Source organism: Protopterus annectens, chromosome 9.part0 (assembly GCF_019279795.1).
Source record: "Protopterus annectens isolate FY-2018-M chromosome 9.part0, PAN1.0, whole genome shotgun sequence".
NCBI classification, from domain to species: Eukaryota; Metazoa; Chordata; order Ceratodontiformes; family Protopteridae; genus Protopterus; species Protopterus annectens.
Window position 1 is genome coordinate 897773676 of NC_056743.1, and position 26108 is coordinate 897799783.

Genomic DNA, 26108 nt, shown 5'->3' on the forward strand with positions numbered 1-26108 from the left:
GGAGGAGTGAGTCTTGGTTTTACTTGGGATAGCACGATCCATGCATTCCTGCAGATGCTCATGGAGTGCCTTTGTAAAGGTTTCAGCAGCTTGGACAGCATTGTCCTTTAGAATGGGGGCTGTGAACCTTTCCACCTAGGTCTTAAGTAACGTGAAGTTTGCTTTTGAAAAGTTTTTCATGGTGGTTTCTTTGATTGGGGTGGGGGCAAAATGTGGATATCCAGAGTGATTAGTCTATGGTCTGATCTAACCAGCGAGGGATTGACCTCCGGTGTGGAACACTAGTCGCCCATGTGGGTGATGACCAGGTCCAATATGTTGTTCCCTCTGGTGGGGGTGTTGACCAGTTGATCCAGGGCGTTCAAGTTTATAAATTCTAGGAAGGGTTGGGCAAGGGAGTTAGTACTTGAGTAGTTCTCCCAGTTTATGTTTGGGTAATTGAAATCACCCAGTATTAGGGTGTTTGGTAGGACCTTCACATTTCCCAGTGTCTCCAGAAATGCAGATTGGGGGTCCTGGGCCATGGTGGGTGATCTGTAGCAAGCTATAATTTGGATTGCAGTTTTGCCCGTTGTTAGTTGCACATGGATGATCTCTGATGCATTGTGCTGCACCACTAACCTGGAGGTGTGGGTATCCTTGAAAAATATGGATACACCCCCGCCTTTTGTGTTTCGGTCCTGGCTCTGTGGCCGAAAGAAAGCACTGTTACTGCAAACCGGATTCAAAGTATTTCCTTTATTGTAAAATCTGATGAAATCCCTGCTTGAGAGGGAAGAAAGCGCTCAATCATCTGTTTTTAAGGAATTTACAATAAAGGAAATACTTTGAATCCAGTTTGCAGTAACAGTGCTTTGTTTCGAGTGTTTTGTGGACTAGTAGCACTGGTTGGCTTCTTTTTTACTTATTATTCTGTGGCCGAAAGGTATGGTAGGAATTATAGCCTAGTGGTGCTGGGGTGCTCTCAGGAGCCTTAAACCAGGTTTCTGTTACTGCACAGATGTCGATGTTCTCCATTCTGAGGAGTGCCTCGAGTGGTTGCATACATACATATACACACACAGGTCAGTAACGTTTTATCAACTACAGGTGACAGTGTGGACTATAATCAATAAGTAGTAGAAATAATGAGATGAAATAATTTACTTGGGAGGGGAAGAGGGCAAGAATTAACTGGGATAAGTAGTCTCTCCCACTGAACAAGGTGGTTTGGGATTACATGATTTGATGCCAAATTTTTGAGCTACCCAATTAAGCCTCATTATATACATATATATAGATATATATATATATATATATATATATATATATATATACATATACATATATATATATATATATATATATATATACATATATATATATATATAAAAACCCAAGCAGAAGGTTATCAGTCAAAAGTGTAAAAGGATGATTATGATGAAATGGGGGAAGTATGAGAAGGAAGGAGAGAGCAGGCTTGTGGATGCACGTCCACTCCATAACAGAACAACCATACAGAATATTGTATTCATTCATAAGGTAGCAAAAAATACTTTTAGAAGAAAGGGAACACGAAGATGAAGAAAGGAGATGGTGCCACTACAGACGACTGGTAGAAAGAGTACAAAAGTAGGCAAAGGTGGACTGAAATTTACTGGAGAAAAAACAGTAAAGGAACCAATCTTTTAGGAGCAAATAATGAGACATGGAAAGGTAATATAGTGGGACAAGGCTAAATAGAAGTTTGGACTGTAGGTTACTTATCTTTTCTACCCAGGGATTGTTAACAGAGTACAGGCAGCGAAGAGATGCATACAAACAGGATTGTTAAATGAAAGACCAGCCCTGGTAATGAATTTAGCCAAGTCTACAATACACGTTTTTGTTAAAAAGGGATAATTACTAGGGCATATAAAATATTGCATGATAACTCTAAAAATCCATTAGTGGAGAATAGGATGGGATAGAAAGAGAACTTGGAAAGACAGTATACAATGGAACAATAGGAAGACATATCTGCAGCTCCCAAATATGTAACAAAGTCAAGAAGGTATATGATTTTTGCTTGGAAGTGTTTGCACAGGTATTTTAATACTTCAAGCATACTTTAGATAACTTTTTCTCAGGCAAATAGAAAATGGAGGAGGTGTGACTGGAAAGAGACAGGTAAATGAGAACATTTTTTTTTTTGGGGGGGGGGTTGCAACGAGTTGGCAGACTTCAAACTTTTCCTAAAGAATACTTTTTTTCAGAAATGTTGATGATCTGGTATATAGGATATGAAATGCCCAGACACAGTCAGGACTTACTTTTACTGGCTGCCAAAAAAGCAATTACTAGAAAACAGGATTCAAAATCTAAACCAACTGTAACTGAAGTATGAATACTGTAAACAAAATAACTTGAACTGGGATACTTAAAGAGAAGGAGCAAATTACAATGAAATAAATAAAATTAGTGGGAACAATGCATGCAAAATAATGTTCAAGAGGAGGACTGAAATTTAAGGAAAGGCAGGAAATGGGCAATGTAAATTATACTGGAGTGAGTGAAACTTGTTAAACAGTATACTGCATGAAAACAACAAAAGAAATATTAGCATGGCCTGCTTTCTTTTCTACTATATTATGTACTTGTCACCTTTTATGGCATGATTAATAAATATGTTTTAAAAAGGGATATACTCTATACATCGCATCCCTTCTTTTCAAGACAAAGACTATTATATTCAATCTTGGAATTAATACACTTTACACACACACACATATATATACATATACACATACACACACACACACACACACACACACACACACACCAGTAACTCATTTTGGTCCTTACATATTTTTGTAATTAATGGTACTGCTAGAATAGAAAAACATGCATTTCAACTTTTAAAAATGAAAAAACACATTTTCCAAACTGCAAGGGCATTTCAATATTCCTCTGTACTTCAGTTTCAACGTTTCAGCTCATCACAGCTACTCCTAGCTGCTTTTCTTTGCAACTTTACAAGGAAATCTAAGTAGGCAGTCCACTCTTCAAACTACAACACATTAATAGTTGAGCTGGTAATACATACGTAGCTAGTATGTCACAACAAAGCTAGAAGCATATCTACTTACCAAGCACTATTCTTTCATTTCACTTTCCACACCATGAGCTATCCTTTCAAAAACTAGACTGTGTGCAATCTAAACAAGACCTCAGATACTGAAATTCTCAGTGCTCCAAAAATCTCTTGAATTCCATACTTGCATAATGTGGACTATTATCAACAGACAACTACATCTAGTACTTGATGTCACAAAAATAAAACTTTCTAAATCCACCGGTAATGCAAACATTTGTGTACAATAACTTCTTGACCACCAGAAACTGAACAACAATCAAGCCACATTAGAGATGCACAATCTATGAAATCAAATTAATTTAGTTCACCTTTACACCATGGTCATTCTAGTACTCTCTCAAACTGTTTAATCTATTGAATTACTAATGTGACACTCACTGCACAGAGAATGGTCTTTCAACTTCTTGTTCAAGCTGGAGTGACATGAATGGCCAGTATAACATATTGCGTGCTTCTACTTTATACCCGATAGTTTCTATATGTGATTTGCATATTTTTAGTTTATTAACACCTAGCAGCTGTAGAATGTCACACTTCTAGTTGACTACTTACAACACCACATTCCTGAACATTACTTTTGAATCAAGTTTAAAAACAACAGAAAAATAAAGATAAATACCTTGTCTGTATTAAATGCTATTTAAAAAGTACAAACACAGTTATTGTGTCCACATCTGTTTCAGAAACATGGGGGCCAGAACCAGGACGAACTTCCAATTTTCCATCCACTGGACAAGGTTACTCTTAAATAGGGTTAGGGATGGGCTCCGCGTCACAAGGATGTGAGTCTGTTCTGGAGCACAGGGGTCCCTCTTGAGAGGCATCTGTCTCACCAACATGTCCCATTTATGTTGCAAGCAAATTTGAAATCCTTAGGCCTCCTAGTTCTGATTTTATTTGAGGATGTACAGAAGGTCAATCAGAACTGGATCTGAGGATGCCTTGTAAGCCAGGGAAAGATGACCTCTTAGTAACCAGTAGGAGACCAAGTACAGAGAGGGTTTAATGTGATCTGTATAGAGCAACATGCTCACTCCCTTGATTCTCCTGGTAAGGAACCTTTGTGGGCATTCCAACAGTTGTGTTATATGTCTGGTTACATGCACAAGGGGCATTACACTCAATGGTGGGTCTAATAAGGGTCGAATAAAGTGGTACTATGACTTCCTTGAAACTGGATGCTACCCCCTTACTATAAGTTGTTTTCAAAGAATGGTGCTTTCCTCCTTGGCTACTGCTGTTAAAATTCTTGTTAAGACGCTTCTCCTTGTTTCTTCTTTAAAAGAACTTTCAAATGGTTAGGTTGTAGCTTTTATTTTGTTTTTTGTTTTAAATTATTTTAATAAAAGTTATTTTAAAGAAGAAACAAGGAGAAGCGTCTTAACAAGAATTTTAACAGCAGTAGCCAAGGAGGACAGCACCATTCTTTGAAAACATATTTGCAGCATTTCTTGGGTTTTCCGTAAGCGTTTGCTCACTTCTCTCTCTACTACTTACTTATAAGTTGGGTGACATAGAATGATTTTCTTATTACCCTGGCCACATTTGATCAAACACCAGATTACAGTCTACATATGTTCCTAGATCTCCAACTACTGGGTCTTATTGATGGAGTAACCAAACTGGGTGGTTGTTTTCCCAAAAGGCACCACAATACTTATCCTACATTGGGCTTTAATCACTTAATCAATTGACAATAGTGGAGTACAACATGCAAACTAGCTACTCTAAGCTTGTCTCCTCTTAAAGGCTTTCTTTTAGCCACACAAAGTTACAGGTTTCAGTTGTAAAAATAGTTTTTCAGATGAAATTAACTCAACAGTAATACTGATTTGCTGGGTGGGCATCTAGCAGTATGGACATATGGAAAACAATGGGTGGGAAGAGTACTTAAATAGCTTACACAACAGACAATAACAACGAAAGAGGGGAGAGAGGGACTTTTGAGTGGAAAACAGAGTCACAAACTTCCCAGAGCAGGATTCAATCAAATAATGCCAATATTGGGATTCTAGTTCTATGGTTAGAATTTCAGAAATGTTATCTTAACGTCTTAATTGGGGGCTAGGGCAGGAATGAAGAACAAGTGGAAAAATTAGTAAAATAAACAGAAAGGCACTGAAATGCAACTTTAAGCATGTAAATGGTAAGCAGAATATAAAACTCTCAGCACAAATCTTGAAGCAGAGTTCACAATACTGACCCTACTGCAATCCTGCCACAGACTAAGGCCTCAGACTATGTAGAAATTTACCAGTAATATTATGGAAAATACTGTATTAAATGAGTAAATGACACATCTTTGGCAGGCGTTCAAAGTTCTGTGACAACTGTGAATGAAACTGGAAGAATAAAGCTCCAGACTGGGGTCAAAACACAAACTGCTAGCTTTTACAAGTAATTATACTCACGCAGATATAAATGCAGTATAATACATATATAATGTTAAAATCTTACAGCAGTGCCTTCCCACAACTATATACAAAGCTTCAAGACTGAGGTCCCAAAAGAAACAAAAATGCAAACAGATAACTTTTAGGCTAGAATATGGAAGAAAAGTACAAATAAGGTATCACCACACAAGTCTCTATAAGTGCAACTTAAATCATTTAAGCAAAATTTAAATAAAATCTTTTTTCCTCTTTTGAAGAAAAGCTCGTTTCTCATAATTTGGAGGTTTCCACACCTCTCAAGAGTCTTGAATGAAAGACTCTGTGTGGGTGTTGCTCTGTACTAAATAGAGTAGACTTGCTAGTCAGGGATCAGATACAGATAATATTGAAACACTAGTCCTATGACTCTGATCTACACGTCGATAACTACAGGTAGGTTAGAATTTCAGAAACTGTAGCTTAATACTTCTGTGGGGGCTGGGCAGACACAAAGAATGGGTTCTTACACAGCCTGCTCATCATCAAATGGCAGGAAACTTAAGGAATACAACTTCAAATAACGCTATACAAAGCCAACGGTTGCCAAGTGGAACTGCATCAAAAGGAACTATTGGTGTCAATGAGTTGACATTTCTTTTCTCGGAAAATCTGGCCCCCTTATTGTATTTAGTCTTGTATGAATACTTCCTTCCTCATTTAATTAGGCACCCTTACAATACTTGCTTTAAACATCGGACTAGTATGTAAACATATTTTTTATTTAATGAAAAAGCATGGATGTATTTCTTTCTTTTCAACAGATACTTGTTCAGACCAACCTTTTACTGTTAAATTGAGCACTCTCATTTTTGTAAGACTAGGGTCTTCCCATCCACAACTTTCTTCATTTCTGGTCATCTTTGTGTTACTGCTCCCAAGATTTTTTTCTTTCCTGTCATCCAGGCAGTGTATCTGCTAATCAGTAACCAAGCTTCCCCACCATTTTTAACTTTTACTGGCTTTTTAAAAGTTTCTCACTTTTCATACTGGAAGAGCTTTAATTAATATGCTTCTTGGTCTGCTAATTTTAGAAATAGCAATGAAAGATCTTGAACTAAGCAACTACTTTAGTCCACACTCAATGCACAACTGTCATTCTGGCTGGCATTTATCTGTGATGTCAATAGCTTATTCACATCAAATACTTCACTGGAGGAATGTGAGGGATTAATTGCTAAGTACTTTGAAGCTCTTTTCTTCTCTCTACTCCAGTTCCCTTGCACATTGTTCCAACAATTTTCTTAATGGTAAACTCATTTTTGAGAGGTGTGGAATAAACTTTGAAAGATGCCGCAACTCTCCAAAAAAATTTCTTAACAGCTTGCTCTTCATATTTAGGTACCTGCACGATGGTTCCTACTTTCTGGATTAAAGCCTTTTTTTGAAATACACTGAGCAATATACTTCAGCTCTGTAACTCTGATTTTACACTTACTAATTTAGCTTAAGTTTATTCTAAGCTTTACATACAGTAACTCAGTCTCATGTCATGATGTTTCCTCTTTTGACCTGTACTAGTATATCAGTACCATCATCACGCCAACCGATTATAAATCCCAAAGGAAAGTCTTAGAAATATGTACCATCTCAAAAATGTACAATTTAAACTTTATTCATCAAACAAACCCTTGATTTGTAGCCAGCATTGAAAAACACTCAAGAGTAACACAAAAAATATAAATATATATACCACAGAAAAATAATTCACTCTCAGATAACAGATGCTACTTCATCAGTCACGCAGCTTGGCATAACAGACACCACTGCTTCAAAGTTATAAAGTGGAGAGTGCTTTCTTTTTTGTAATTACATTCAATCCTTGTGGACCTGTACAGGAGCTATACAAATATGATTATCATCAGACTTCACTACAGCAACTAAGAGGTTCACATTTTCAGTAAGCCTGCTTCGTTTCTGGATCAGATTACAATTTATTTCTTTTATTTTACATTTCTTGACTGGAATTGTCCGACTGAGCTGAAGAGCCCTTTTTCAGCGGAGGCCCGGGGAGAAAAGCTCCAACATATTACACAATTTTCATTATAAATTAGCATTAAACATTAATGTTACAGGAATATTACAAGGCATTAAGTAGCAATACAGTGTTATACAATGTCAATAAAAGATGCATAAAAAGAAATATGTCATTAACATGAGTATAATTTTACGGGTAAGTGGTTACGAAAACCCAGTTTTATCATGATGCAGTTGCATGAAGGCAAGACAATTACAATAGAATGCTTCTCTGAGGCAATTTGCTTAATAGATTTTAGAAGACAGTAGAAAGAGTAGTCATGGAAGATTAGAGAGAGCTAGTGAGAAGACTGAGTTAAGGGCAGAAAGTAGATTAAGGTATGAGAAGTAGGGGATGTTAAGGAGGGAGAGTGCAGTGGCAGGACCATTGACTTTTAAAGTGCGCTTTGGTGGCTGTCTTAAATGTTTACGTTGTGTAAGGGTCCTGATTTCTAGTGGGAGCCTCTTCCAGGCAATAGTGGGGTGATAGCTGTACATGTTGCATCCAAAGTTAGACTTGGGTTTGTAGAAGGTCTTGGTTAGAGCTTCGGAGAGGTCTGGAGGGAGAATAATGGGAGATGAGAGGGGATAGTGCTGGGCAGTAGGAAGGCTGGTATAGGATAGAATGGATGATCTGGAGCTGAGAGAGAAGCTGGTGGGGTAATTCAAGCCAGTTTAGGTGTTTTAGAGAGACACAGTGATGGGATTTGTAGGTTTGTTAGGCAGCAAATCTAGTTACCTTGTTTTAGGTAGATTCGAGTCTGGTCAGGAGTGCTGAGTTAAGATTTCTGAGAATTTCAGAATTGTTCATTAGACTGGGTAGAAGGTAGGTAGCTAAGAGAAAGTGTAATCTTGGCTTCAGAGGTAAGGAATTTCTTGTTATGGTAAAGGAGCCCTAGTTTTGAATGAGTCTTTTTGATACAGTTAATAACATGCAAGTCAAATTTAAGTTGATCGTCCTTAGGCTCCTTATTGAAATGCCACGTGCCGACAAGCTAAAAAAAATACCAAAACAACACAAGAGAAGCACAAATCTTGAAAACTGCTCTTCTCCTTTAAATGGCTTTTTGCAAGGGGGGCAAGCCCCCACACCCTCAAACTTATATATCCCAATTCCAAGATTGACATACCTCTGAGAAAAGGAAATATTCCAAGAAATGGCATCTCGTACTTAGTATACGCAAGTCCAATCTTTCGGTTTTTCAGTCTCCTTGTTTTGGAATTCCAACAGATCTCAACATTTCAAATGGTTACTTTTTCCTAATGCAGTTTAATTTTTCCTCAGGTATGGCCTGTAAGGGGGCCGCTCCCATGGTGTAGGGGGATGAAGCCCTAACTATGGCACAGGGACCCAGGTGACTGATCGAGTGACAAAAAAAGGGATGGTCATGCCCACTCCGTGTAGGAGGGCACTCACTGATATGCTCCCTAATGGGAGGTGTGGTCCAACAAAAAAAGGGAGTGGATAGGGCATAAAGTAAATCCTCCCAGGAAGGAAACACAGATGAGATGAGCCCAAAGGGCACCCTTAGGATCTATGATTGGCACCAGCAATACCAGTGTTAGTCGTGTGGTTAGGAGGATAGCTGGAAGACGTGCAAGGATATATGGCACTGAAGGCTAGGCCTGTAAACATGAGGTCCGATTGGAACCACCAGTACATTTTTAAAAATTACGGCCTGCAAGACCATTTGAATTTTTTGGCACAAGAACTACAGACAACATTTTATGATCTGACTGAATATGATTAACTATTGGCAAACAGCCCAAGGAAGTAAATGAATCTAAGTAAATCATCAAAATGAATACGTTGTGAGATGCACTTTAACTGTGTATGAACACTACAAATTCTTTTCACAAAGTTAAGCCTGTGACAACTAAAACAACCCAATACAGATGGTGCATTCAGTAGAACTATACAGAAAACAATCTTGCCTTTCTTACATTCAAGTACAATCGCATTCTAACCCTCCAGTTTTAAGTGATGACCCAAATAAGTAAGTAGTTTGTATTACTGCTTTAGGATTTTCCCTTTCTTATCCAGTGCCTCAAAAATGTCTGAAAAGACATGACAATACACTCTACTGCAGTTAGTAGAATCTAGAACAGTTGCTGTTATTAAGAAAGGAATAATTAGTAGCGCACAAAAAATATTGCATGACAACTATAACAATCAATCAGAGGAGGTCAGAGATAGGATTGCGAATAGAGACTGGATAAGCAATTCACAAAGAAATAATGAGGGGGGGATATATGTATATGCTACAAAGTCTAGAAGACTTAGGATCTTTGCCTGGAAGTGTTTTACATATGTATTTATATACCCCAAGTAGACTCCCAAGAAATTTTCCTCAGGTAGACATGTCTCTACTCTAAAGCATCCAGTCTTTTTGACTTTGTTACATGGAATATTTCACTCTTTCTTTCATTTCATAAACACAAAACAGACTAACCAGAAAGTTAGCTTTCTCTGGACTCTGTCTGGACACTAGAACATCAGGACTGTTGCCTTTTGCACCCACTACTGATGGCAACAAACTCCTCACAAGCTTCACCTCCTCCTTACCTATAACACAACTAACTTTATCCAGAAAAACAGAAAAAGGAGGTCAACTGCAAGTTAACGTATAGGCCTCTCAGGATAGGACAATGTGAAGTGGGAAGGTGGGTGGGTTGTTCCAGTGTTCAGAAAAAAACAGAAAAATCTCATGTCCCAGTAAGTACATAACTTACATATTTCTCAGGTCCTGTACAGACACTGAAACGTTAGGATAGAGCCCCCTGCTAACTTAAGTAACCTAACCCAACAAACCAAGAATGGTTGCCCCAGATGATGTTCTACTCCTAGAAATGGAACCAAGGCTGTAATGCTTAGCAAAGGTATGCAGGGAACATCATGCAGGGAATATGCTGCTATGTCTTCAGCTGGAAGGCTATGCAGCAAAGCTGTGGAAACAGCTTGAGCCTTGACAAAGAGTGGCTTTGGTAGAATGTCTGCCTGCTGTGGTATAACAGAAGGAAATGCAGTCTGAAATCTATTTAGCTAATGTAATCTTATGACCACGGCTGGTTGTCAAAAAACTGACAAAGAATTGTTTGGATGTCCTGAAAACCTCTGTGTGATCCAAACAGAATCTTAAATGCCTGTGTACATCTAGGCAATGTAACAAATACTCTACTTTGTTAGCATTTTTGGGAAAAATTACCGGAAGATGAATGTACTGATTCAGCATATCCTGAGTGTCTAACTTGCGGAAAAAATGCCGGGTTTACACAAGGGAGAGCCGATCCTGATAGAAAATAATGTAGGGGTTTTGGGGGGAAAGTGCAAGAAGCCATGGGCTCGAGCTCAATGCCAAAAAATGTATAGTTATCCCCTTTGGGATAAAACATGTACCCGTGAATTATCACATAGGTGGCAGTACACTAAACACCGAAAGTGTGATAAGAGACTTAGGGACACAGGTGGACAGTGGTCTCACCTTCGATAACCACATCAGTCAGGAAAGCCTTCTATGTGGCACACCATCAATAAGGGCTTTTCATCCAGAAAAAAGGAGGTCATTGTCCCACTGTATTCATCCCTCATTAGACCCATTATAGAATACAATGCCCCATTTAGTATGTACCTCTCAAGACATCTGCAACAACTAGAAAGGCCGCAGAAATACCTCACTAAAAGAATCACAGGCCTAAAGCAGATGCCCTATTCTGACTGCCTTAAAAAACTCCAGCTAAACTCTGTCACATATCATCTACTCCGAGGTGATCTCTGCTTAACATACAAGGCCATGTCAAACCCAGAGCTGTTGGACATGCTACACTTAAAGAAATCCCAATCTCTCAGAGCCACACGCTCCAGGGATCTAAATCTTGTCATCACAATAAACAAAACATGCTGGAGGGATAGGTTTCTGACCCAGAGACTCCCCAGACTCTGGAACAGACTACCCATACATGTCAAGTAGAGCACCTCTTAGGCCCTCTTCAAAAGGAACCTTGATGATTGGATGGGAGAAAGGAAATTCACCCCAGGGATCACGTCAGTCACCCTGCTAGACAGGGGTCCAGGGAAGTAAATAGTGTGGGAAGAAATAGTAAGGGAATTGTTATGGCTAGGCTTGAATAGGCCCTAGGGCCGATAGCCTAGTACCAACCTATGAACCTATAAGTTCAGAAACTCTCCTGCTTGAAGTAATAGCTACCAACAGGGTAGTCTTGCATGTAAGAATTTAAGTTTAGTTGAATTTGCTGATTGATAGGAGGTTCTTGTAAAATTTTAATGCACAAAGTGTTGATCTTAGGCCAGGGCTGGTTTAAATACTAGAGGTCTGGAGTGGAAGATTTCTTGGCCTCACACAGATCTTGTAATGTCTTCCTTAAATGAATGTGTTCAGAAACCTTCATAACAACAACAGGAAAACACTACCAGATGCATTATTACTGACTTGTGCCTTTGTTATACAATTCTGCTAAGACGACTAACACTTATGCAAAACATGCCGACACTGGTAAAATATTTCTGTCATCTGGCTACATAAATTTTATTTCCATTTATCCTTAAAGACTTTCCTTGAAGGCTTCAGAGAGGTGAGAGGCTGAAATGATTTTAATCATATCCAGAAGGAAATGAGGTTTCTTGACCATTATTGGAGTTTTAGAAACCAAGTGGTTAGACAAAGGAATCACATGTCTGGGTGAGGCTGCCCAGATGGATTACTAAGCAGAACAGGGCTCTGTGTTACAATAAGGGGTTTCTTCTGCAGATGAGGCCAAAGCAAGAGGAACCAAGATTGGCAAGGCTAGAACAGTGCCATGAGAATAAATGGAGCTTTGCAAATGTTGGCATTTTGTAATCGTCTTGGTAACAAAGAGGAGGAGGAAAGGTGTAGAAGAGACCTAGGGCTAATCATGGAAGAATGCATCTGGGTGCTTGTCCTTCTCTAACAGCTATGCTGAAGAAATGAGGGCATTTGGTGCTAAATGGTGAAGCAAAAAAGATTACAGTAATATGCTGCCTGCTAATCTGCCGTTGAGAGGTCATTTATGAGGCAACAAGACTGGTCTGCTCAGTTTGTCAACAATCACGCTGGAAAACCTGGATACGTGCATTGCTATTACAAAGCATTGTGAAGCTACTGCCCATTCTCATTGCTTCTCTGCATAATGGCCAGGATCTGGTTCCTCCTTGCTTGTTTGCATACCATACTAATACCATTTTGTTCTATTGTATGGAAATGGAACCTTGATGAAGCACATCCTAGAATGTCTGCAATGCCAGAGGAATAGCTCTCATCTCAACTACATTCATGTGCAGAGAAACCTCTTTCATGGTACAAGAACCTTGCACCATCTTGTCCAAGCACTCCTTCAACACCTGAGGGTTGACTCGTTTGTACTCACACATGCAATCAGCAGTGGTTTGGGGAAAGGTATACCTGTCAAAAGTTGTCAGGGATCCATCCACCAGTTTAGGCTCTGTCTGGAAAACCAAGACAACCTTATCCTGTAATGCACTGGTCAACAGGACTGATCCAATACATATGTAGTGTCCATTACAAGATTCTTATGTGAAGCTCGGCATGGGTGATCATCTGTACTGAAGCAACCTTTTGAGTACTTTAGGGACTACAGCTACTGATGATTAATCTTACAGAAGCAGAAATGAGACCTCGGAATCTACTGAGAAGCTCCTGTAATAGGGAAAGATCACTATCAATGTGCATCTAACTGGCAACCTATGAAGATTAAATCATGGGAGGGCTCCAGTTTAGATTTGGTCACATTTACCATGATCCAAAAACATGCAGGTATGATGCAAGTATCGTCTAACTGGGACAAGCTGATCCACAGACTGGGCTGCCAGGAGCTAACTGTCCAAGTATGACAAGATCCACGTCCCTTGAAGTCATACGTGCACCATGACGAGGACCATGCATGTGGTGAGTAACCAGGGGGCTGTGGCGAGTCCAAATGGAATGGTCCAAATCTGGCCCCAACCTGGAAGTGGATAAACATTCGTGATGCCTCGTCTATCTTTATGCATAGATAAGCATCTTGAAGATCTGGAGAGGAAATTATGTCCCCTGCCTCAAGGCATAGCAGTATGGAATGCACCATGACCGTCCAGAGACTCCTCCTTTACAAAAGGATTGAGACAACTGAGATGGAATATTGGCTTGAGGTCCTTGGTCTTTCTAGGCATTAAAAAAAGAATCTGGAGTAACATCTGGGTTTTTTCAGGCCTGATGGAACTCCTTGGATGTCCCTTTAAGTTGAGAAGGCTGTGAATCTCCTTTAAGGCTGCTTCCATTGTCTGGATGGCCCTGATGGGGGCTGGGAAGTCTGAATCGAAGGCTTTGTAGAAAAGGGAATGAAGTAGCCTCTAGATATGAATCCCCTTACTCATAAATCCCTTGCAGTGTCCAGCCACATAAGAATGTGTTAAGAGAGTTGTCCTCAGACTGTGTCCAGAATGGAAAAGCTGTGCAAACCTTCAGGGACTGCAGGAGCAAAATCCTCAAAAGGATCCCCTACCTTCCTTGTTGTTGGCACCAATCGTACCTCTGCGGCACCATCTAGAATGAAGTCCCCTCTTTCTCAGGAACTTCTGTCTTGCTGCTGTCTATGCTGACATTTTCAAAACCGCAAGTTCCTTGTTCATTTTTGATTGCATTAGAGGGTTCCTTGTTCTGCAGTTAACTTAATTCCAATAGTGGTAAACATTGTGCCCTCATATTCACAAGCAGACCATCTTTCCTTGATTTGCTGCCCAAACAGGATATTACTGTTGAACAGTGTGTAAGCACAAGCCACCTTTAAGTGATCCAGGAAATACATAAGGCACATCCAGACCTGTCGACTCATAGTCAGGCGTGATCCTGCAGCCCTTGCTGCCACATCCATTGCATTATATATCAGTAAGGAAATGGTACTCATCATAGTCCCGAGTCTCCAGTTGGAAAAGTTCTCCATCAGGCAACTGCTTCTCATATATTCCAGTGTCTTGTTAGAGATCTCTCACTGAAACTGAATCACGCGAGCCATACAGTTCAATGTGTTGACAGTGATTGTGCTGGATACATAGACCCACTTCCCTAATCTATCCATCTTAGACTCTTTATTAGGAGGACAGATAGCTTGAGTATCCTCTGGAATGTCTTTCTTGGTAGATGCAGTGACCACTATGGAATCAATAAGAGGGCCCTTGTTCCAGTGCGGCCTGTCTTTTTGGGTACAGGTAACTATCAGGCTTCCTGGGAATGGGATCTGCTACATCCATTTCCATCCACACTTTGTTGCAAACCAGGTCTACCAGTTTGTCTGTGAGGGGGGACTGCACATGCAACTGGTGAACTGTTTTTCCAGGGACGTGGGGTCTACTTCACCATGATTCTCTTTGCTTCATCAGCTGCAATGCCTCACTGAAGGACACGTCTGATATTCATGTGCAAAAGCAACATTTAAAGCAGGAAAGCTGCAGCACCAAGAAAATATCAGTCTGGGACAGGAATGTGATATAAAAGAACTTGAGCAGAAGGGAGTGTATACATATTTGAGAAGTGATAAAGAATTGACAATAAAACATGAATAAATGTGAATAAAACTTAGGAATATTTTAGAAGACTAAAATTAGTACTGAAAACGGCCCTGACATCTAAGAACAGAGTCCAAGCTATAAACCAATTTGCTCTTCCTGTCCTAACTTACAGTTGCAGGGTGATTAACTGGCCCCAAAAGGTATTGGATCAGTTGGACAGGAAAACAAGAAAAATGATTCACGTTTATCAAATGATTTATAAAAATCAGTGTATACCAAGATTATATATTCCCCATTCTGAAGGAAATATGGGCCTCCTTGAAACTGATTACATGTATAGATCTGCAATTGCAGGACTGCATAAATATCTGCTGACCCCCACAAGATCGAAACATAGTGAAAGTTTTAAAATATGAGGAGAACAAGTCAAGGATGAGTTCCCTGCTTACCACACAGAACCATACCGGTGTTAAATGGGAATGGAAATCAAACTGGATGCAGACAAAAATCGGGCAACAGAATGTGCCAAAAAAACAAAAGAAAGAGTATAACGTGAAGGATCAGATAAGGCGGCAAGAAATGTGGAAAATGCATAAATATAGTCGCAAGTACAGAAAACTCCTGGAACATCCTCATGTCGATCAGGCTCTGACATAAGAATGGTTAAGGAGAGGTGAATTTAAACCTAAAGATGGAAGGTTAATAGTGGCAGCCCAGGAGAGTGGACTACATACACACTGATTTACAAAATCCATTGTTGAACACGTCAGAGAAACAGACAAATGCAGGTTTTGCAAAACAGAATTGCAAACAGTTGCACATCTAGTTGCTGGGTGTGGCAGAAGATCTGTATATTGAAAGGCATAATAATGTGGCAAGACTGTTGCACTGGTGATTGTGCAAACATTATAATATTGAAGTATTTGAAAAGCATTGAAAATATAAGCCACAAAGCATTATAAAAATTATGAAGTTTATATCACATGGGATCACCATTACCAACAATTAAAAAAAAGAGATGCGAGAAAACCAGATATTCTAGTCTCAGGGGCAAAAGCAGCACTGATCACTGAAATTGCTACACCCAGTGATTACAGTATCTTATGTACAGACAGGCACTAAGTCATAAAATACTAGTATTTCCAGGTAGAAACAGGGGCAATCTGGAAGGAGGATACCCAGACAGTTCCAATAGTAGTACGAGCAATGGGTCTCAAAAAATAATTTACAGTTATATTTAGATAGGTTACCAATAAATGTAACTCCATATAAAATGCAGGAGGAGTCAATTCTGGACACATTGTGGGTGCTGCAAATAGCACTTTTGGCTAACATCAATGACTGAAATAATATTAATTTCATGTACTTTAATCATACTTTGAGTCAGGGATGGGGTCCACTACCGTCATGGTATTAGGAACCCAAAAGACTTGGAGAAACTACAAAGGACACTCCCTCCAGAGGGGTTTTGGGGACCTCCTCCTGCATTAAAATCTGTACCTGGAGTGGGAGAGTCTGAGGGGGAGTCCGGCTGTTTCCTCTTACACTTTCTCTTTCATGGGGGGGCTGGGGTGAAAATCTTAATCTAAACTTTCTGGGAAAGAGTGTTCTCTGGATCTCACCAGTGTAGGACTCGTAATGCTTTGGGCCTGAGGGGGGCTATACAATGGTCAGCTCAAGTGTCCAGCTTCTGTGGTATCTTGGGCAGAACTGGTACTCCTGATAAAATGGGCACAAAAGTTTTTTGTGCAGCTGCCTACTCCATCGTGGAGTCCACTAAAGTGCACAGAGACAGAGTCAACAGAGAAAACAAGGTCAAGATCCACAGTGGTACTGAGAAACTCATCCCAACTGTCAAGTAAGAAGGCCACATCTTTCACATTTTTACAGCTTTGCTTGCCATCCTTATCTATATCCTTGCCCTAAAACACTTGTTTAAAAATTCTGCTGAAGAAATAGAAAATCAAAACAACAAGACAGAAGACCAACAGCCTAAGACAAGTCTGGGTAGGGAGGACGGAGGAAAAAATTCTGACACAAAAGAAAAAGTGAAGTAGAACCTAGTTAGCCAGTCAAATATCTATCACCAGTAGAAACTGCGAAGGAAAAGACTACTTAGGTGTTAAACAACTATTCAAAACCTCTATCCCAAAGCTTGAGCTGTTTGAAGAGATCGTTGTCTAAATGGCAGTGATGGGACATGGAGAATACAGCAGCAGGGAGTTATGGATAGAAAAGAACTAGAGTCTGTGAAGAGTTCCATGCTGCCACTACAGGGAGCCAAAGTCAGTAGTCCTGATGTCTCGCTAACCTGACAGGACAGGAGAAATTAAAAGTATTCTTTTTGTCACAGCTTCTACAAACTTTAACACCCAATTATTTTTTTTTTTTATCTTTACAGCCATACCTTCATTACAGCCACTACATTCTCAGTTACTGTATCTGCCTTGTTTTGCATTTTTGCCAGGGACTTTGTAAGTCATCTTCATTCACTTTTTTATTTGTATTCAGTTCCATCTCACAAGCTACTCTTAAGATCATCAAAATCTTTTGTGAGCTTTAACTATTACAAGGCAATTTTACTCACTTTGCACCAAGCAATAAATTTAACATTACTTCTGATTCTCTCAGTAATCACACCTTGTCAGAGGAACTCTGATTTCACACATCGTTTTGTCCACAGCAAATGAATCATATGACAAAAATCACCAACGGCTCTGGTAAATCTACCTCACATCCAGGAAACCTGTGCATCACAGTGAGTCACAGGAAGACGAACAAGTACAAAAAACATAACAGAGATGTGAGGAGACAGCCATCCTCAGCATTAAGGCTGAAGAATGACTCCGCTTCCTTGTTACTTGTGAAAAATAAAAACACTTCAGCATTACAATGTGAAGCATTAATATAAACAGTCCAAAACTTCAGATGTTAATTCCTTTTCTATGAAGGCAATGAAGAAACAAACTCAAATAGGCTCTGTTACTGTAATATTCAGTACCAGAAAACCCGTGTGTGCCACAAGACTTCATAACCTGGCTGGTGGAGTAATCAGGATAAAAAGAAAAAAAATGGAAACATAAAATGGGGAAAATGGAGGTGGAATAAAGAAAGAAAGACAGTGATAAGAACCCGAGTGAATTCTGTACATGAAGTCAGGCTAGATTTACAGCCAGAAAGCCAGGGTATGCTGCTGCTATTTCCAAAAACTACAACGGAAAATTGTGAGTTCAACTTCAGCACAATCCATTTATAAATGCATATTAACTTACACTGACTTATCAGATGGATGAAGACTTACTTGCACATCACTGCCATTTATATGCATTCTGCGGATCATGCTGCCTTGCGTAGTAACATCAGTCCAGTAAATCATCTGCTCCCTGTAGTCGAAGTCTAAAGCCACTGCATTGTTTAGGCCCTGAAATTAAGTAAAACAATTATAAAATTAATTATATTACTTCAGAAAAGAACAGCTAACGATCCTACCACTTTACAAAGCCTTCCAATTACTAACCAGCCATGTTCTATTTTTGAATTGTAAAAAATAAAATCAATTATTTTCTTAAACTGCCAGTGTTGTTACTCTATCCTGATACTGTATGCCACAAGACTGTAAGCCTCTTGTGCTGGTCCTCTAGCACAGGAGGTATTTAAAGGATTTTGATGCCACGTGGTCCTCTAGCACAGGAGATCTTTAAAGAATTTTGATGCCACGCTACCCTTAATTTACTTATTTTATTTTTGCCTATACTGCTGCTACTTCATATAATGGCCAGGTATTACATTACCATGGACAAAATGTTCATTTTTACACCTTCAAACCATATCCTAATTATCACAAGCCTAGCTCTATCTGGAGTAATAAAGCCCTTATACTATGACTAGACTATGTTCAGCAATTTAGGCAATACAGACCTCAAGACAGAAGGATGGAAGTGAGTGGCCAATATCAACTTGTCCATCTAGGGGGAAGGTGTTTGTCCAATTCACTGCACTTCGACGGCCATCAGTGGAAAGGCAAACAGCAACAACTGGGACATACTTTTTTAAAACATCTTTATTAAATCATCATATTCTGATCTGCAACATGGGTTTATATACATTAAAAGTAGAAAGCAAAGAAAAATAACAGTTTACATTATTACTGTCAAGCAGTACACATGCTTTTTTTTCTTTTTAACAATTTTCATTCACTCCAACATTACAGGAGTTGTTCAGTTTCTGCCTTCCATAAAACTACAATCTTCTCTCCTTCCTGAACATTACAGTGCATGTATTGTTTCAAAAAAATCTTTACTTCTCATATGGCTTTTTCTCTCTCATTTCTACAATGTTTTTAAGTTACAGTTTTATTTTGTCCTACTCAGTAGCTATCCCTTCCAAAGTAACTTCTAACTTCTCGCATAACTTTTGAATCATATTCATTACCCATTCCTTAAATTTCTCTTTTTAACAGACAAGTAGGAACGTGGTAATGCCTCATTTTCACATCAGTACCCTGCATATTTACCTTAGTGTTTTATCGCTACATGATCTGATATAGTTATCGGATGGATCTCAATTACACACATGCATGCTGCTGTGAAATACAACTCAGATCCAATCTAGCCCAGTAGTTATATCTTGGAGAATACTTAAATTGCATATGAGTTTCTGCTACTAATGTTAAATCTTTCACACCAAGTATTCTCATACACTTCTTCAGAAATCTACTCCCTCATCTTACATTTTCCCTTCTAGGTCCCCCAAAATGTCCTCATGATTGCAAATCAGGATCCAACCACGGTCATAAATAATATTCCCTACTGAATGTTTATTGTGTCTCCCAAAACTTATCCTAAGCCCTCAAACAGTTTTATATGGAATATAAACACATACTACTGTACTCTTCCCCTGCCAATAACTTCTTACTACTGGAAATCGACCATTAGTGCCTTTTTTCCTCTTCTATCACAACACACTCAGCATTACTACTCACATTCTCCTGTTATCCCTGATGGTATGCTGAATGTCTATCCTGAAATTCTTCGTTTTTAACCTTTGTTAACTTATCACTTCAGACAAAGGCAAACCTACATTAATATAAACAACTATTAACAGATTTACAGTTATATACATTAGACATCATGTACGTTCTGTTTTAAATGAGTCCATTACAAAAATTGTTCAATTCCTAACTTCCCTTAAGCACATTAATCTGCATGTATTGTTTCCACGATTTCCATTTTTTTCTAAATTTGCTCCTTCCCTTTTGTAAAGATTCTACTTCCACTTCTTTTATCTCTGTTACAACATTCAATACTTCAGCTACAGTTGGTTTAGACTTTGATTTCCATGTTCTATTAATTACTTTTCTAGCAACCACTAGAATTAAACCTTACAAGGCCTTACAATGTCTAGGCAATTCAAACCCTGTATCCCATCTCAAAACAATTTCTTTACTTACAACAATTTGCTCCCCCATTTCTGATAGAATACTCTGTAGGGAATTTTTTAAATCTGCCAACTCATTACACTCCCAAAACATATGTTCTCAGTTACCTTTTATTTCCCATCACATCTCCAACTTCTGCTATCTACCTAAGGAACAATCTTTCAAGTCTGCTTGTGGTGCAAACACTTCCAATTAAGTATCTTAAACCTTCTAGACTTTGTACTTGGGAGCCATACATATGTCCTCTCACTGTTCCGCTGTAAACACCCTCTGAATGATTCTTATAGTTATAGTGCAAAATTTTATATGCCCTAATAATTATCCCTTTAACAGTAGCTTCTACTCTGGATTCAACGTCAACCTCTATCAGAGCAGGTCTTTCATTTAGGATTTCCCTATCCCTTTTCTCTTTGGTTGTACTCCAATATCAGTTTCTGGTAGGGAAGACAGTTTCTAGCCTGCAGTCTAAGTGTCTTCTTGGCCGCATCCCATTCTATTACCTTTACCTCTGTAGTTATTTCCTAAGTGTGCTAAGGTCACTAGTAAAGCCATCCTCACTCTCATTTAACCTAGAAATGTGCATGCCTTGGCCTTTAACAATATTCCTTAATGCCCAGGATGCATACTTGTCCTCTGTAGCAATGCATTCCTGTAGCATCCCTTCCTAAATAATCTAGTCCCAAAGGACAAGTCATTCTGCTTAAAAACCTCAACATCCAAAAATTCAATATTGGAGGTGAGGGACAGAAAGCAAAAGGTATTATGTTCTCTTTACATTATAGTAGTAATGTTGGTGTTATCACTGGCATCATAAAGAGACACTGCCCAGTACTTCTCACCAATGACAAGCTTATGAATATTGTTGGGTAGTCGCCTTCTTTCACTTTTAAGAAGTGTTTGAAAAGAATGCTGTGTTATCCCAATAGGATTAGGAAGGGTGGGTTACTGAATGAGGTCCCTGGTACCTATCCATGCAGAAAATGCAATTTTTGTCCCTTTATAGATAGTAGCAATCAGGATGTGCATCCTGACACTAGGTTTGAGTTTAAGGTGAGGGCTGACTGTGACACTAGGGATTTGGTTTACTTAGCACAATAAATTGTTTGTTCCTCATTTTATATTGGTAAGATAAATCGTAGTCTTCAGGAATGTATTACGGAACATCTTTATCACATTAGGATACAGAATAAATGCAATGGTTTAGCTAAGTATGTGGATGAGAGAGGAACTTCACGAGTTTAGATTTTTAGTGACTGACAGAATTTTTAAAAGCCCATGCTTAGGTAATCTGAATAACACAACTGAGAGGTATGAGTTATAGTGGATTCTTAGAATGAAATCCAATAGAGGCTGTGGGCTTAATGACCATGTTTCCTTGAAACCCGTTTTGAGAACTCATGGGCTACGGAAGAAATGATAGAGTTTATATAATATTTTGATTTATACATGCTTCTACGTTTTTATCCTGTTTATTAATTATGTATACAACTGTAAGGTTGCTGTTTTCTCCCCTAGTTGATTTTACTGGGAGAGCTGATTGAATTACTGTGATCCAATTGGTTCTTATTAGTATACATGTATGTGAAGCTTAACATTAGACTATGGTCTGATGAAGCGATATTAAATCATGAAAGCACTTACCCTGTTTGTTATTAAAGTGTTTGCTTTTATTTCCCTTGCTGTGCTTTAGTGTCCATTTTTATTTTATTAGTTTTATTTTATTACATTCTGCTTCCTTCTGGATCATCACTGTTCTATAAATGCTGTCAAATGATTGCTCTCCGCACTGATCCATATCAATCAATTTTGCCAATGTGTTTGTTTTAGCTAATATAAACAAACACTTTATAATCATGACTTAAATTTAAAATGGGTCTATATGAATCTGGGCCTGATGGGTCTTTATCATCTTTAGGTATTACAGGCACCACAGCCTTCTTCCAAAATGTTGGTGCTTCCCCTCCTTTTAAAATACTGTTAAATGAATCCTTCCAGATCTTTATCACTTTCTTCCCTCCTAACTTATTTAACATTTGTTTACAGGGGAAAGTCTGACTGAGTGAGAGCCCATTTTCAGCGGAGGCCCAGGGAGAAAAGCTCTATAGACAATCAGTATAAATTACATTGATTACGCAAGTTTTACACAGAGTAAGAAAATTTGAATAGACCATAAACTTCACATTGATGGAAAGGAAAGGCATTTATACATACAATAGTTCAAAACCATCTTGGTCAGTAGGTACAGACTTAGGATTTATATGAGAAGAGTATATCCAAAAGACAAGTAGACTACATAAATTATTTAATTTGGATATAAATGAGCTAGAGGATAGTTAAATGGGTAATGATATATACTGTAGACCATGTGGAATATGGGAGAGAGATGAAAGGACAGGAAATGCAGAAGAGGGGGAAGGAACAGCAGAACAGGTAAATACAAAGTAATGTGTGGGGTATATAAGGGAAGAAGATCAAACAGGAGATCCATAGGTTAGAGAAAGCATTGTGTTGGGAAAGATGATGAAAACAGAGGGAATGAGAGGGTGGGTTAGTTGAGTAGAAACACAAAGATACGTTAAAGGCTGTGTGGAAAAGGAACAAAGTTAAGGTGAATGTATGCTAAGTACGGTGAGGAGGAGACAAAGATGTGGCTTTTTGGAAGGAGGGGAATATGGACTGAAGAGATTTATGGTTAGTTAGTGTTGGTGGGGGAGAATATAGTAGTAAAAAAGAAAATATATAATTACATATGTTAGGCATTAAGGTGGATGGAATATAGGTTGGGACACTAATAGACAAAGAGAAAGATTTAGCCAGGGCTAGAGCATGGTCATAGCCAGTGGTTATTCAGGTGAATCGTTAGCAGTTTTTGAAGAGGATCAGATCAGCAGTAATTATGATAATAAGCTGAGAGAGAGTGTTCCACATTTTGGAGACACCGTTGGAGTAGACAGTCTCCCTGGCATGATTATTGGATTTGGAGATTTGTACTAGCGATTTATTTGAGGAACGGACAACACAAGTACTTGTGTGGGAAAAGAGTCGATTATGGAGACCAGGGGAATTATTTGGTTGCTATATCAGTTTGTGGGTAGTGATGAGCTGGGTGTAGGGTAAACAGTGGGGGTAATTTTAACCAGTAGAGTTGTTGTAGGGTGGAGCAATGGTGGGATCTGTGTGGGGAGTTTGCAGCAAATTTAGCTATTTTATTATAGCAAGCTTCAAGTTTCAATAAATCTGTTTTCTTTAGGTTAGTAAACATAGCGGATACACATAGCAGGGTAGACAGAAGTGTGGGCTCTGGCAATTGCCTGTCTTGTAGTGTAAAGTGAGAAATGTTTTTTAGTTCTGTGTGTGTCTTTTTGATAGTTTAAGATGAGTGTTTGTCAAATTTCATGCTACTGTCAGTTAGAACACCTAGCAGTTTTGTTAGGGATACTTTGGCAATTATGGTATTGTTGCAGGAGTATATTTTAAATGAAGATGGAGAGCCTGTGGATTTACTGGGCAAAAGAGAATATGTTTAGTTTTACTTGGATTAAGAATCAGATGCGAGTTAGAGAGTCAGGATTCCACAGCAGAGGAGGACTGTTGTGTCACGAATTCAAATTGTTGTAGGGTGGGTGCAGCACTGATGACAGTGCAATCATCTGGGTACTGAACAATGGAGGTAAGATGGGTAGCAGTATGAAGTCTATTGGTGAAAATACTGAAAAGAGGAGGACCTAGAACTGAGCCTTAGGGGGACCAGCAAAAGAGGAGAGAGATCTTGGTGCCATTTAACAGCTTGTTGATGTCCAATTAGATCATGACGGAACCATGTAAGAGTTGAGTGACTGAGTTTTAAGGGTTCAGTTTTCAGTGAGGAGTTTCTGGTGGGAAACTGTATCAAAAGCTTTGGACAGGTCCAGGAAGATGGAAGTTACTAGTTTACCTTAATTTCTATATTGGTTGACTGTATTTGTAAAACTTAGAAGGGCAGTTGTGATACTAGGAAGGGGATGGAAACTATTCTGGGTATTAGATACGAGATTGTTAGATAAGAGGTAGCTCATGAGCTGGGTTTGGATACATTTTTCTAGTATTTTGGCAAGGGGAGATAAAACTGCTATGGGTCTTTAGTTTGAGAGGTCAGTAAGTTCCCTCCTTTATGTAGTGGGATGACGTATGGTATTTTCCAAATTACAGGAATGTACTGTTCCTGGACAGAGCGGTTAATCAGGATGGAGACAGGGTAGGAGATGGCATCAGCTACTAGTTTAAGGAATTCTTCCAAAACTTCCAAAGAAATGCCATCTGTTCCTGGACACTTTCCTGCAGACTGATTATACATCACCATTTCTTTATCATATCTCCACCTATCTTAACTGTCAGTTGTTAAACCTCATCTATCTTTAACCTTGGTATAAAGTATTCCATAAATATTTCCATTTGTGCTCTCTCCCAATTTCCATATTTTTTTACTTGATATAATTTTTGTAAAATTTCTTAAATATCTCTATCATCTCTACAGGATCTCTGGTTATATTCTTGTTATAGGCTCCCTATGTTTGGTGATGACCCTTAACACTTTCTGTTGCCCAAGTCATTGTGCTAAAAGTTTTTGTGCTCTGGAGTTATCACCAAAAACAGTTGCTTAACAATAACCTTTCTAAACTCATGCATATTATCCAGCCACACTCTTATTTTCTACCACAAAGATAGCAAACACGAAAAAAACACTAAATGCCAGGAACTCCACTTCTTAAAGTAGATAACAAAAGTGTAGTTTATTCAGTGACTGCAGAATTTGATAAGCAGCACCAATGAAGAGAATCCACAAATCAGTAAACCAACGAACTGAAATGGCAGTTAGTATTATGAGAAAATCACAATTGCGTATAGCTTGAACAGCACATAAATTAGTATAACCTCACAATGTAACCTCGTAGTGCCTCGGCCAAACAGCATTTACAGAGAGTCTTATTTTCTCTTTAGCACACTCCAGTTGCATGTCTTGTTCTGTAAGATTCCCCTTATTCTGAAATACTTAACATCTGTCAGCCCCTCTAAATAATTTAACCATATCTTTTTCTTTTCTTTCTACCCGGTTTAAACCCCCTTTTCTTTTTTATGTCACTCACTAGCTATAACCTCTGAAGAAATGTCTATCTTCCATAATACCTCTCGAATAATTTCCGCTACCCAACCCTTAATTTCCTCTCTTTTTTTACAGTCTCATTTTTACTTAAATACTCTGCATTTTTATCTTACTTTTTATTGGTGCATAATCTGAAATAGTTACTGGATGTGTGTCAAAGCTTTCAATTAATTGCAGATGTTCAAGTGAAATATAATTTCTATCTAGTCTGGCCTAGTTATTGCACCTTGGGGAATAACATGTACATTCTTTAAGAGTTCCTATTACTGAATTTACATCCTTCATACCACATACTTTTGTAAATTTTCTTCTTCAGAACTCTACCCTCTTTTATTATATTTTACCTTCTATGCCCACCCACATTCATCAATCATCACTGTTGCAAATCACATTCCAGTCCCCACCTATAAGTAACATTCCCTGCTGAAAGC

The 26108-nt window shown here is 38.7% G+C and overlaps 1 protein-coding gene across 1 annotated transcript in view; it reads right to left on the reverse strand.

The window, feature by feature from the left end:
* The window catches only part of LRP1 (LDL receptor related protein 1), a 2772300-nt gene that overhangs the window by 671965 nt on the left and 2074227 nt on the right, over positions 1-26108 (reverse strand). The window contains exon 58 of the mRNA XM_044083629.1: positions 18402-18521. Within this exon, the coding sequence (XP_043939564.1) occupies positions 18402-18521 (120 nt within the window). The remainder of the gene's footprint in view (positions 1-18401; positions 18522-26108) is intronic.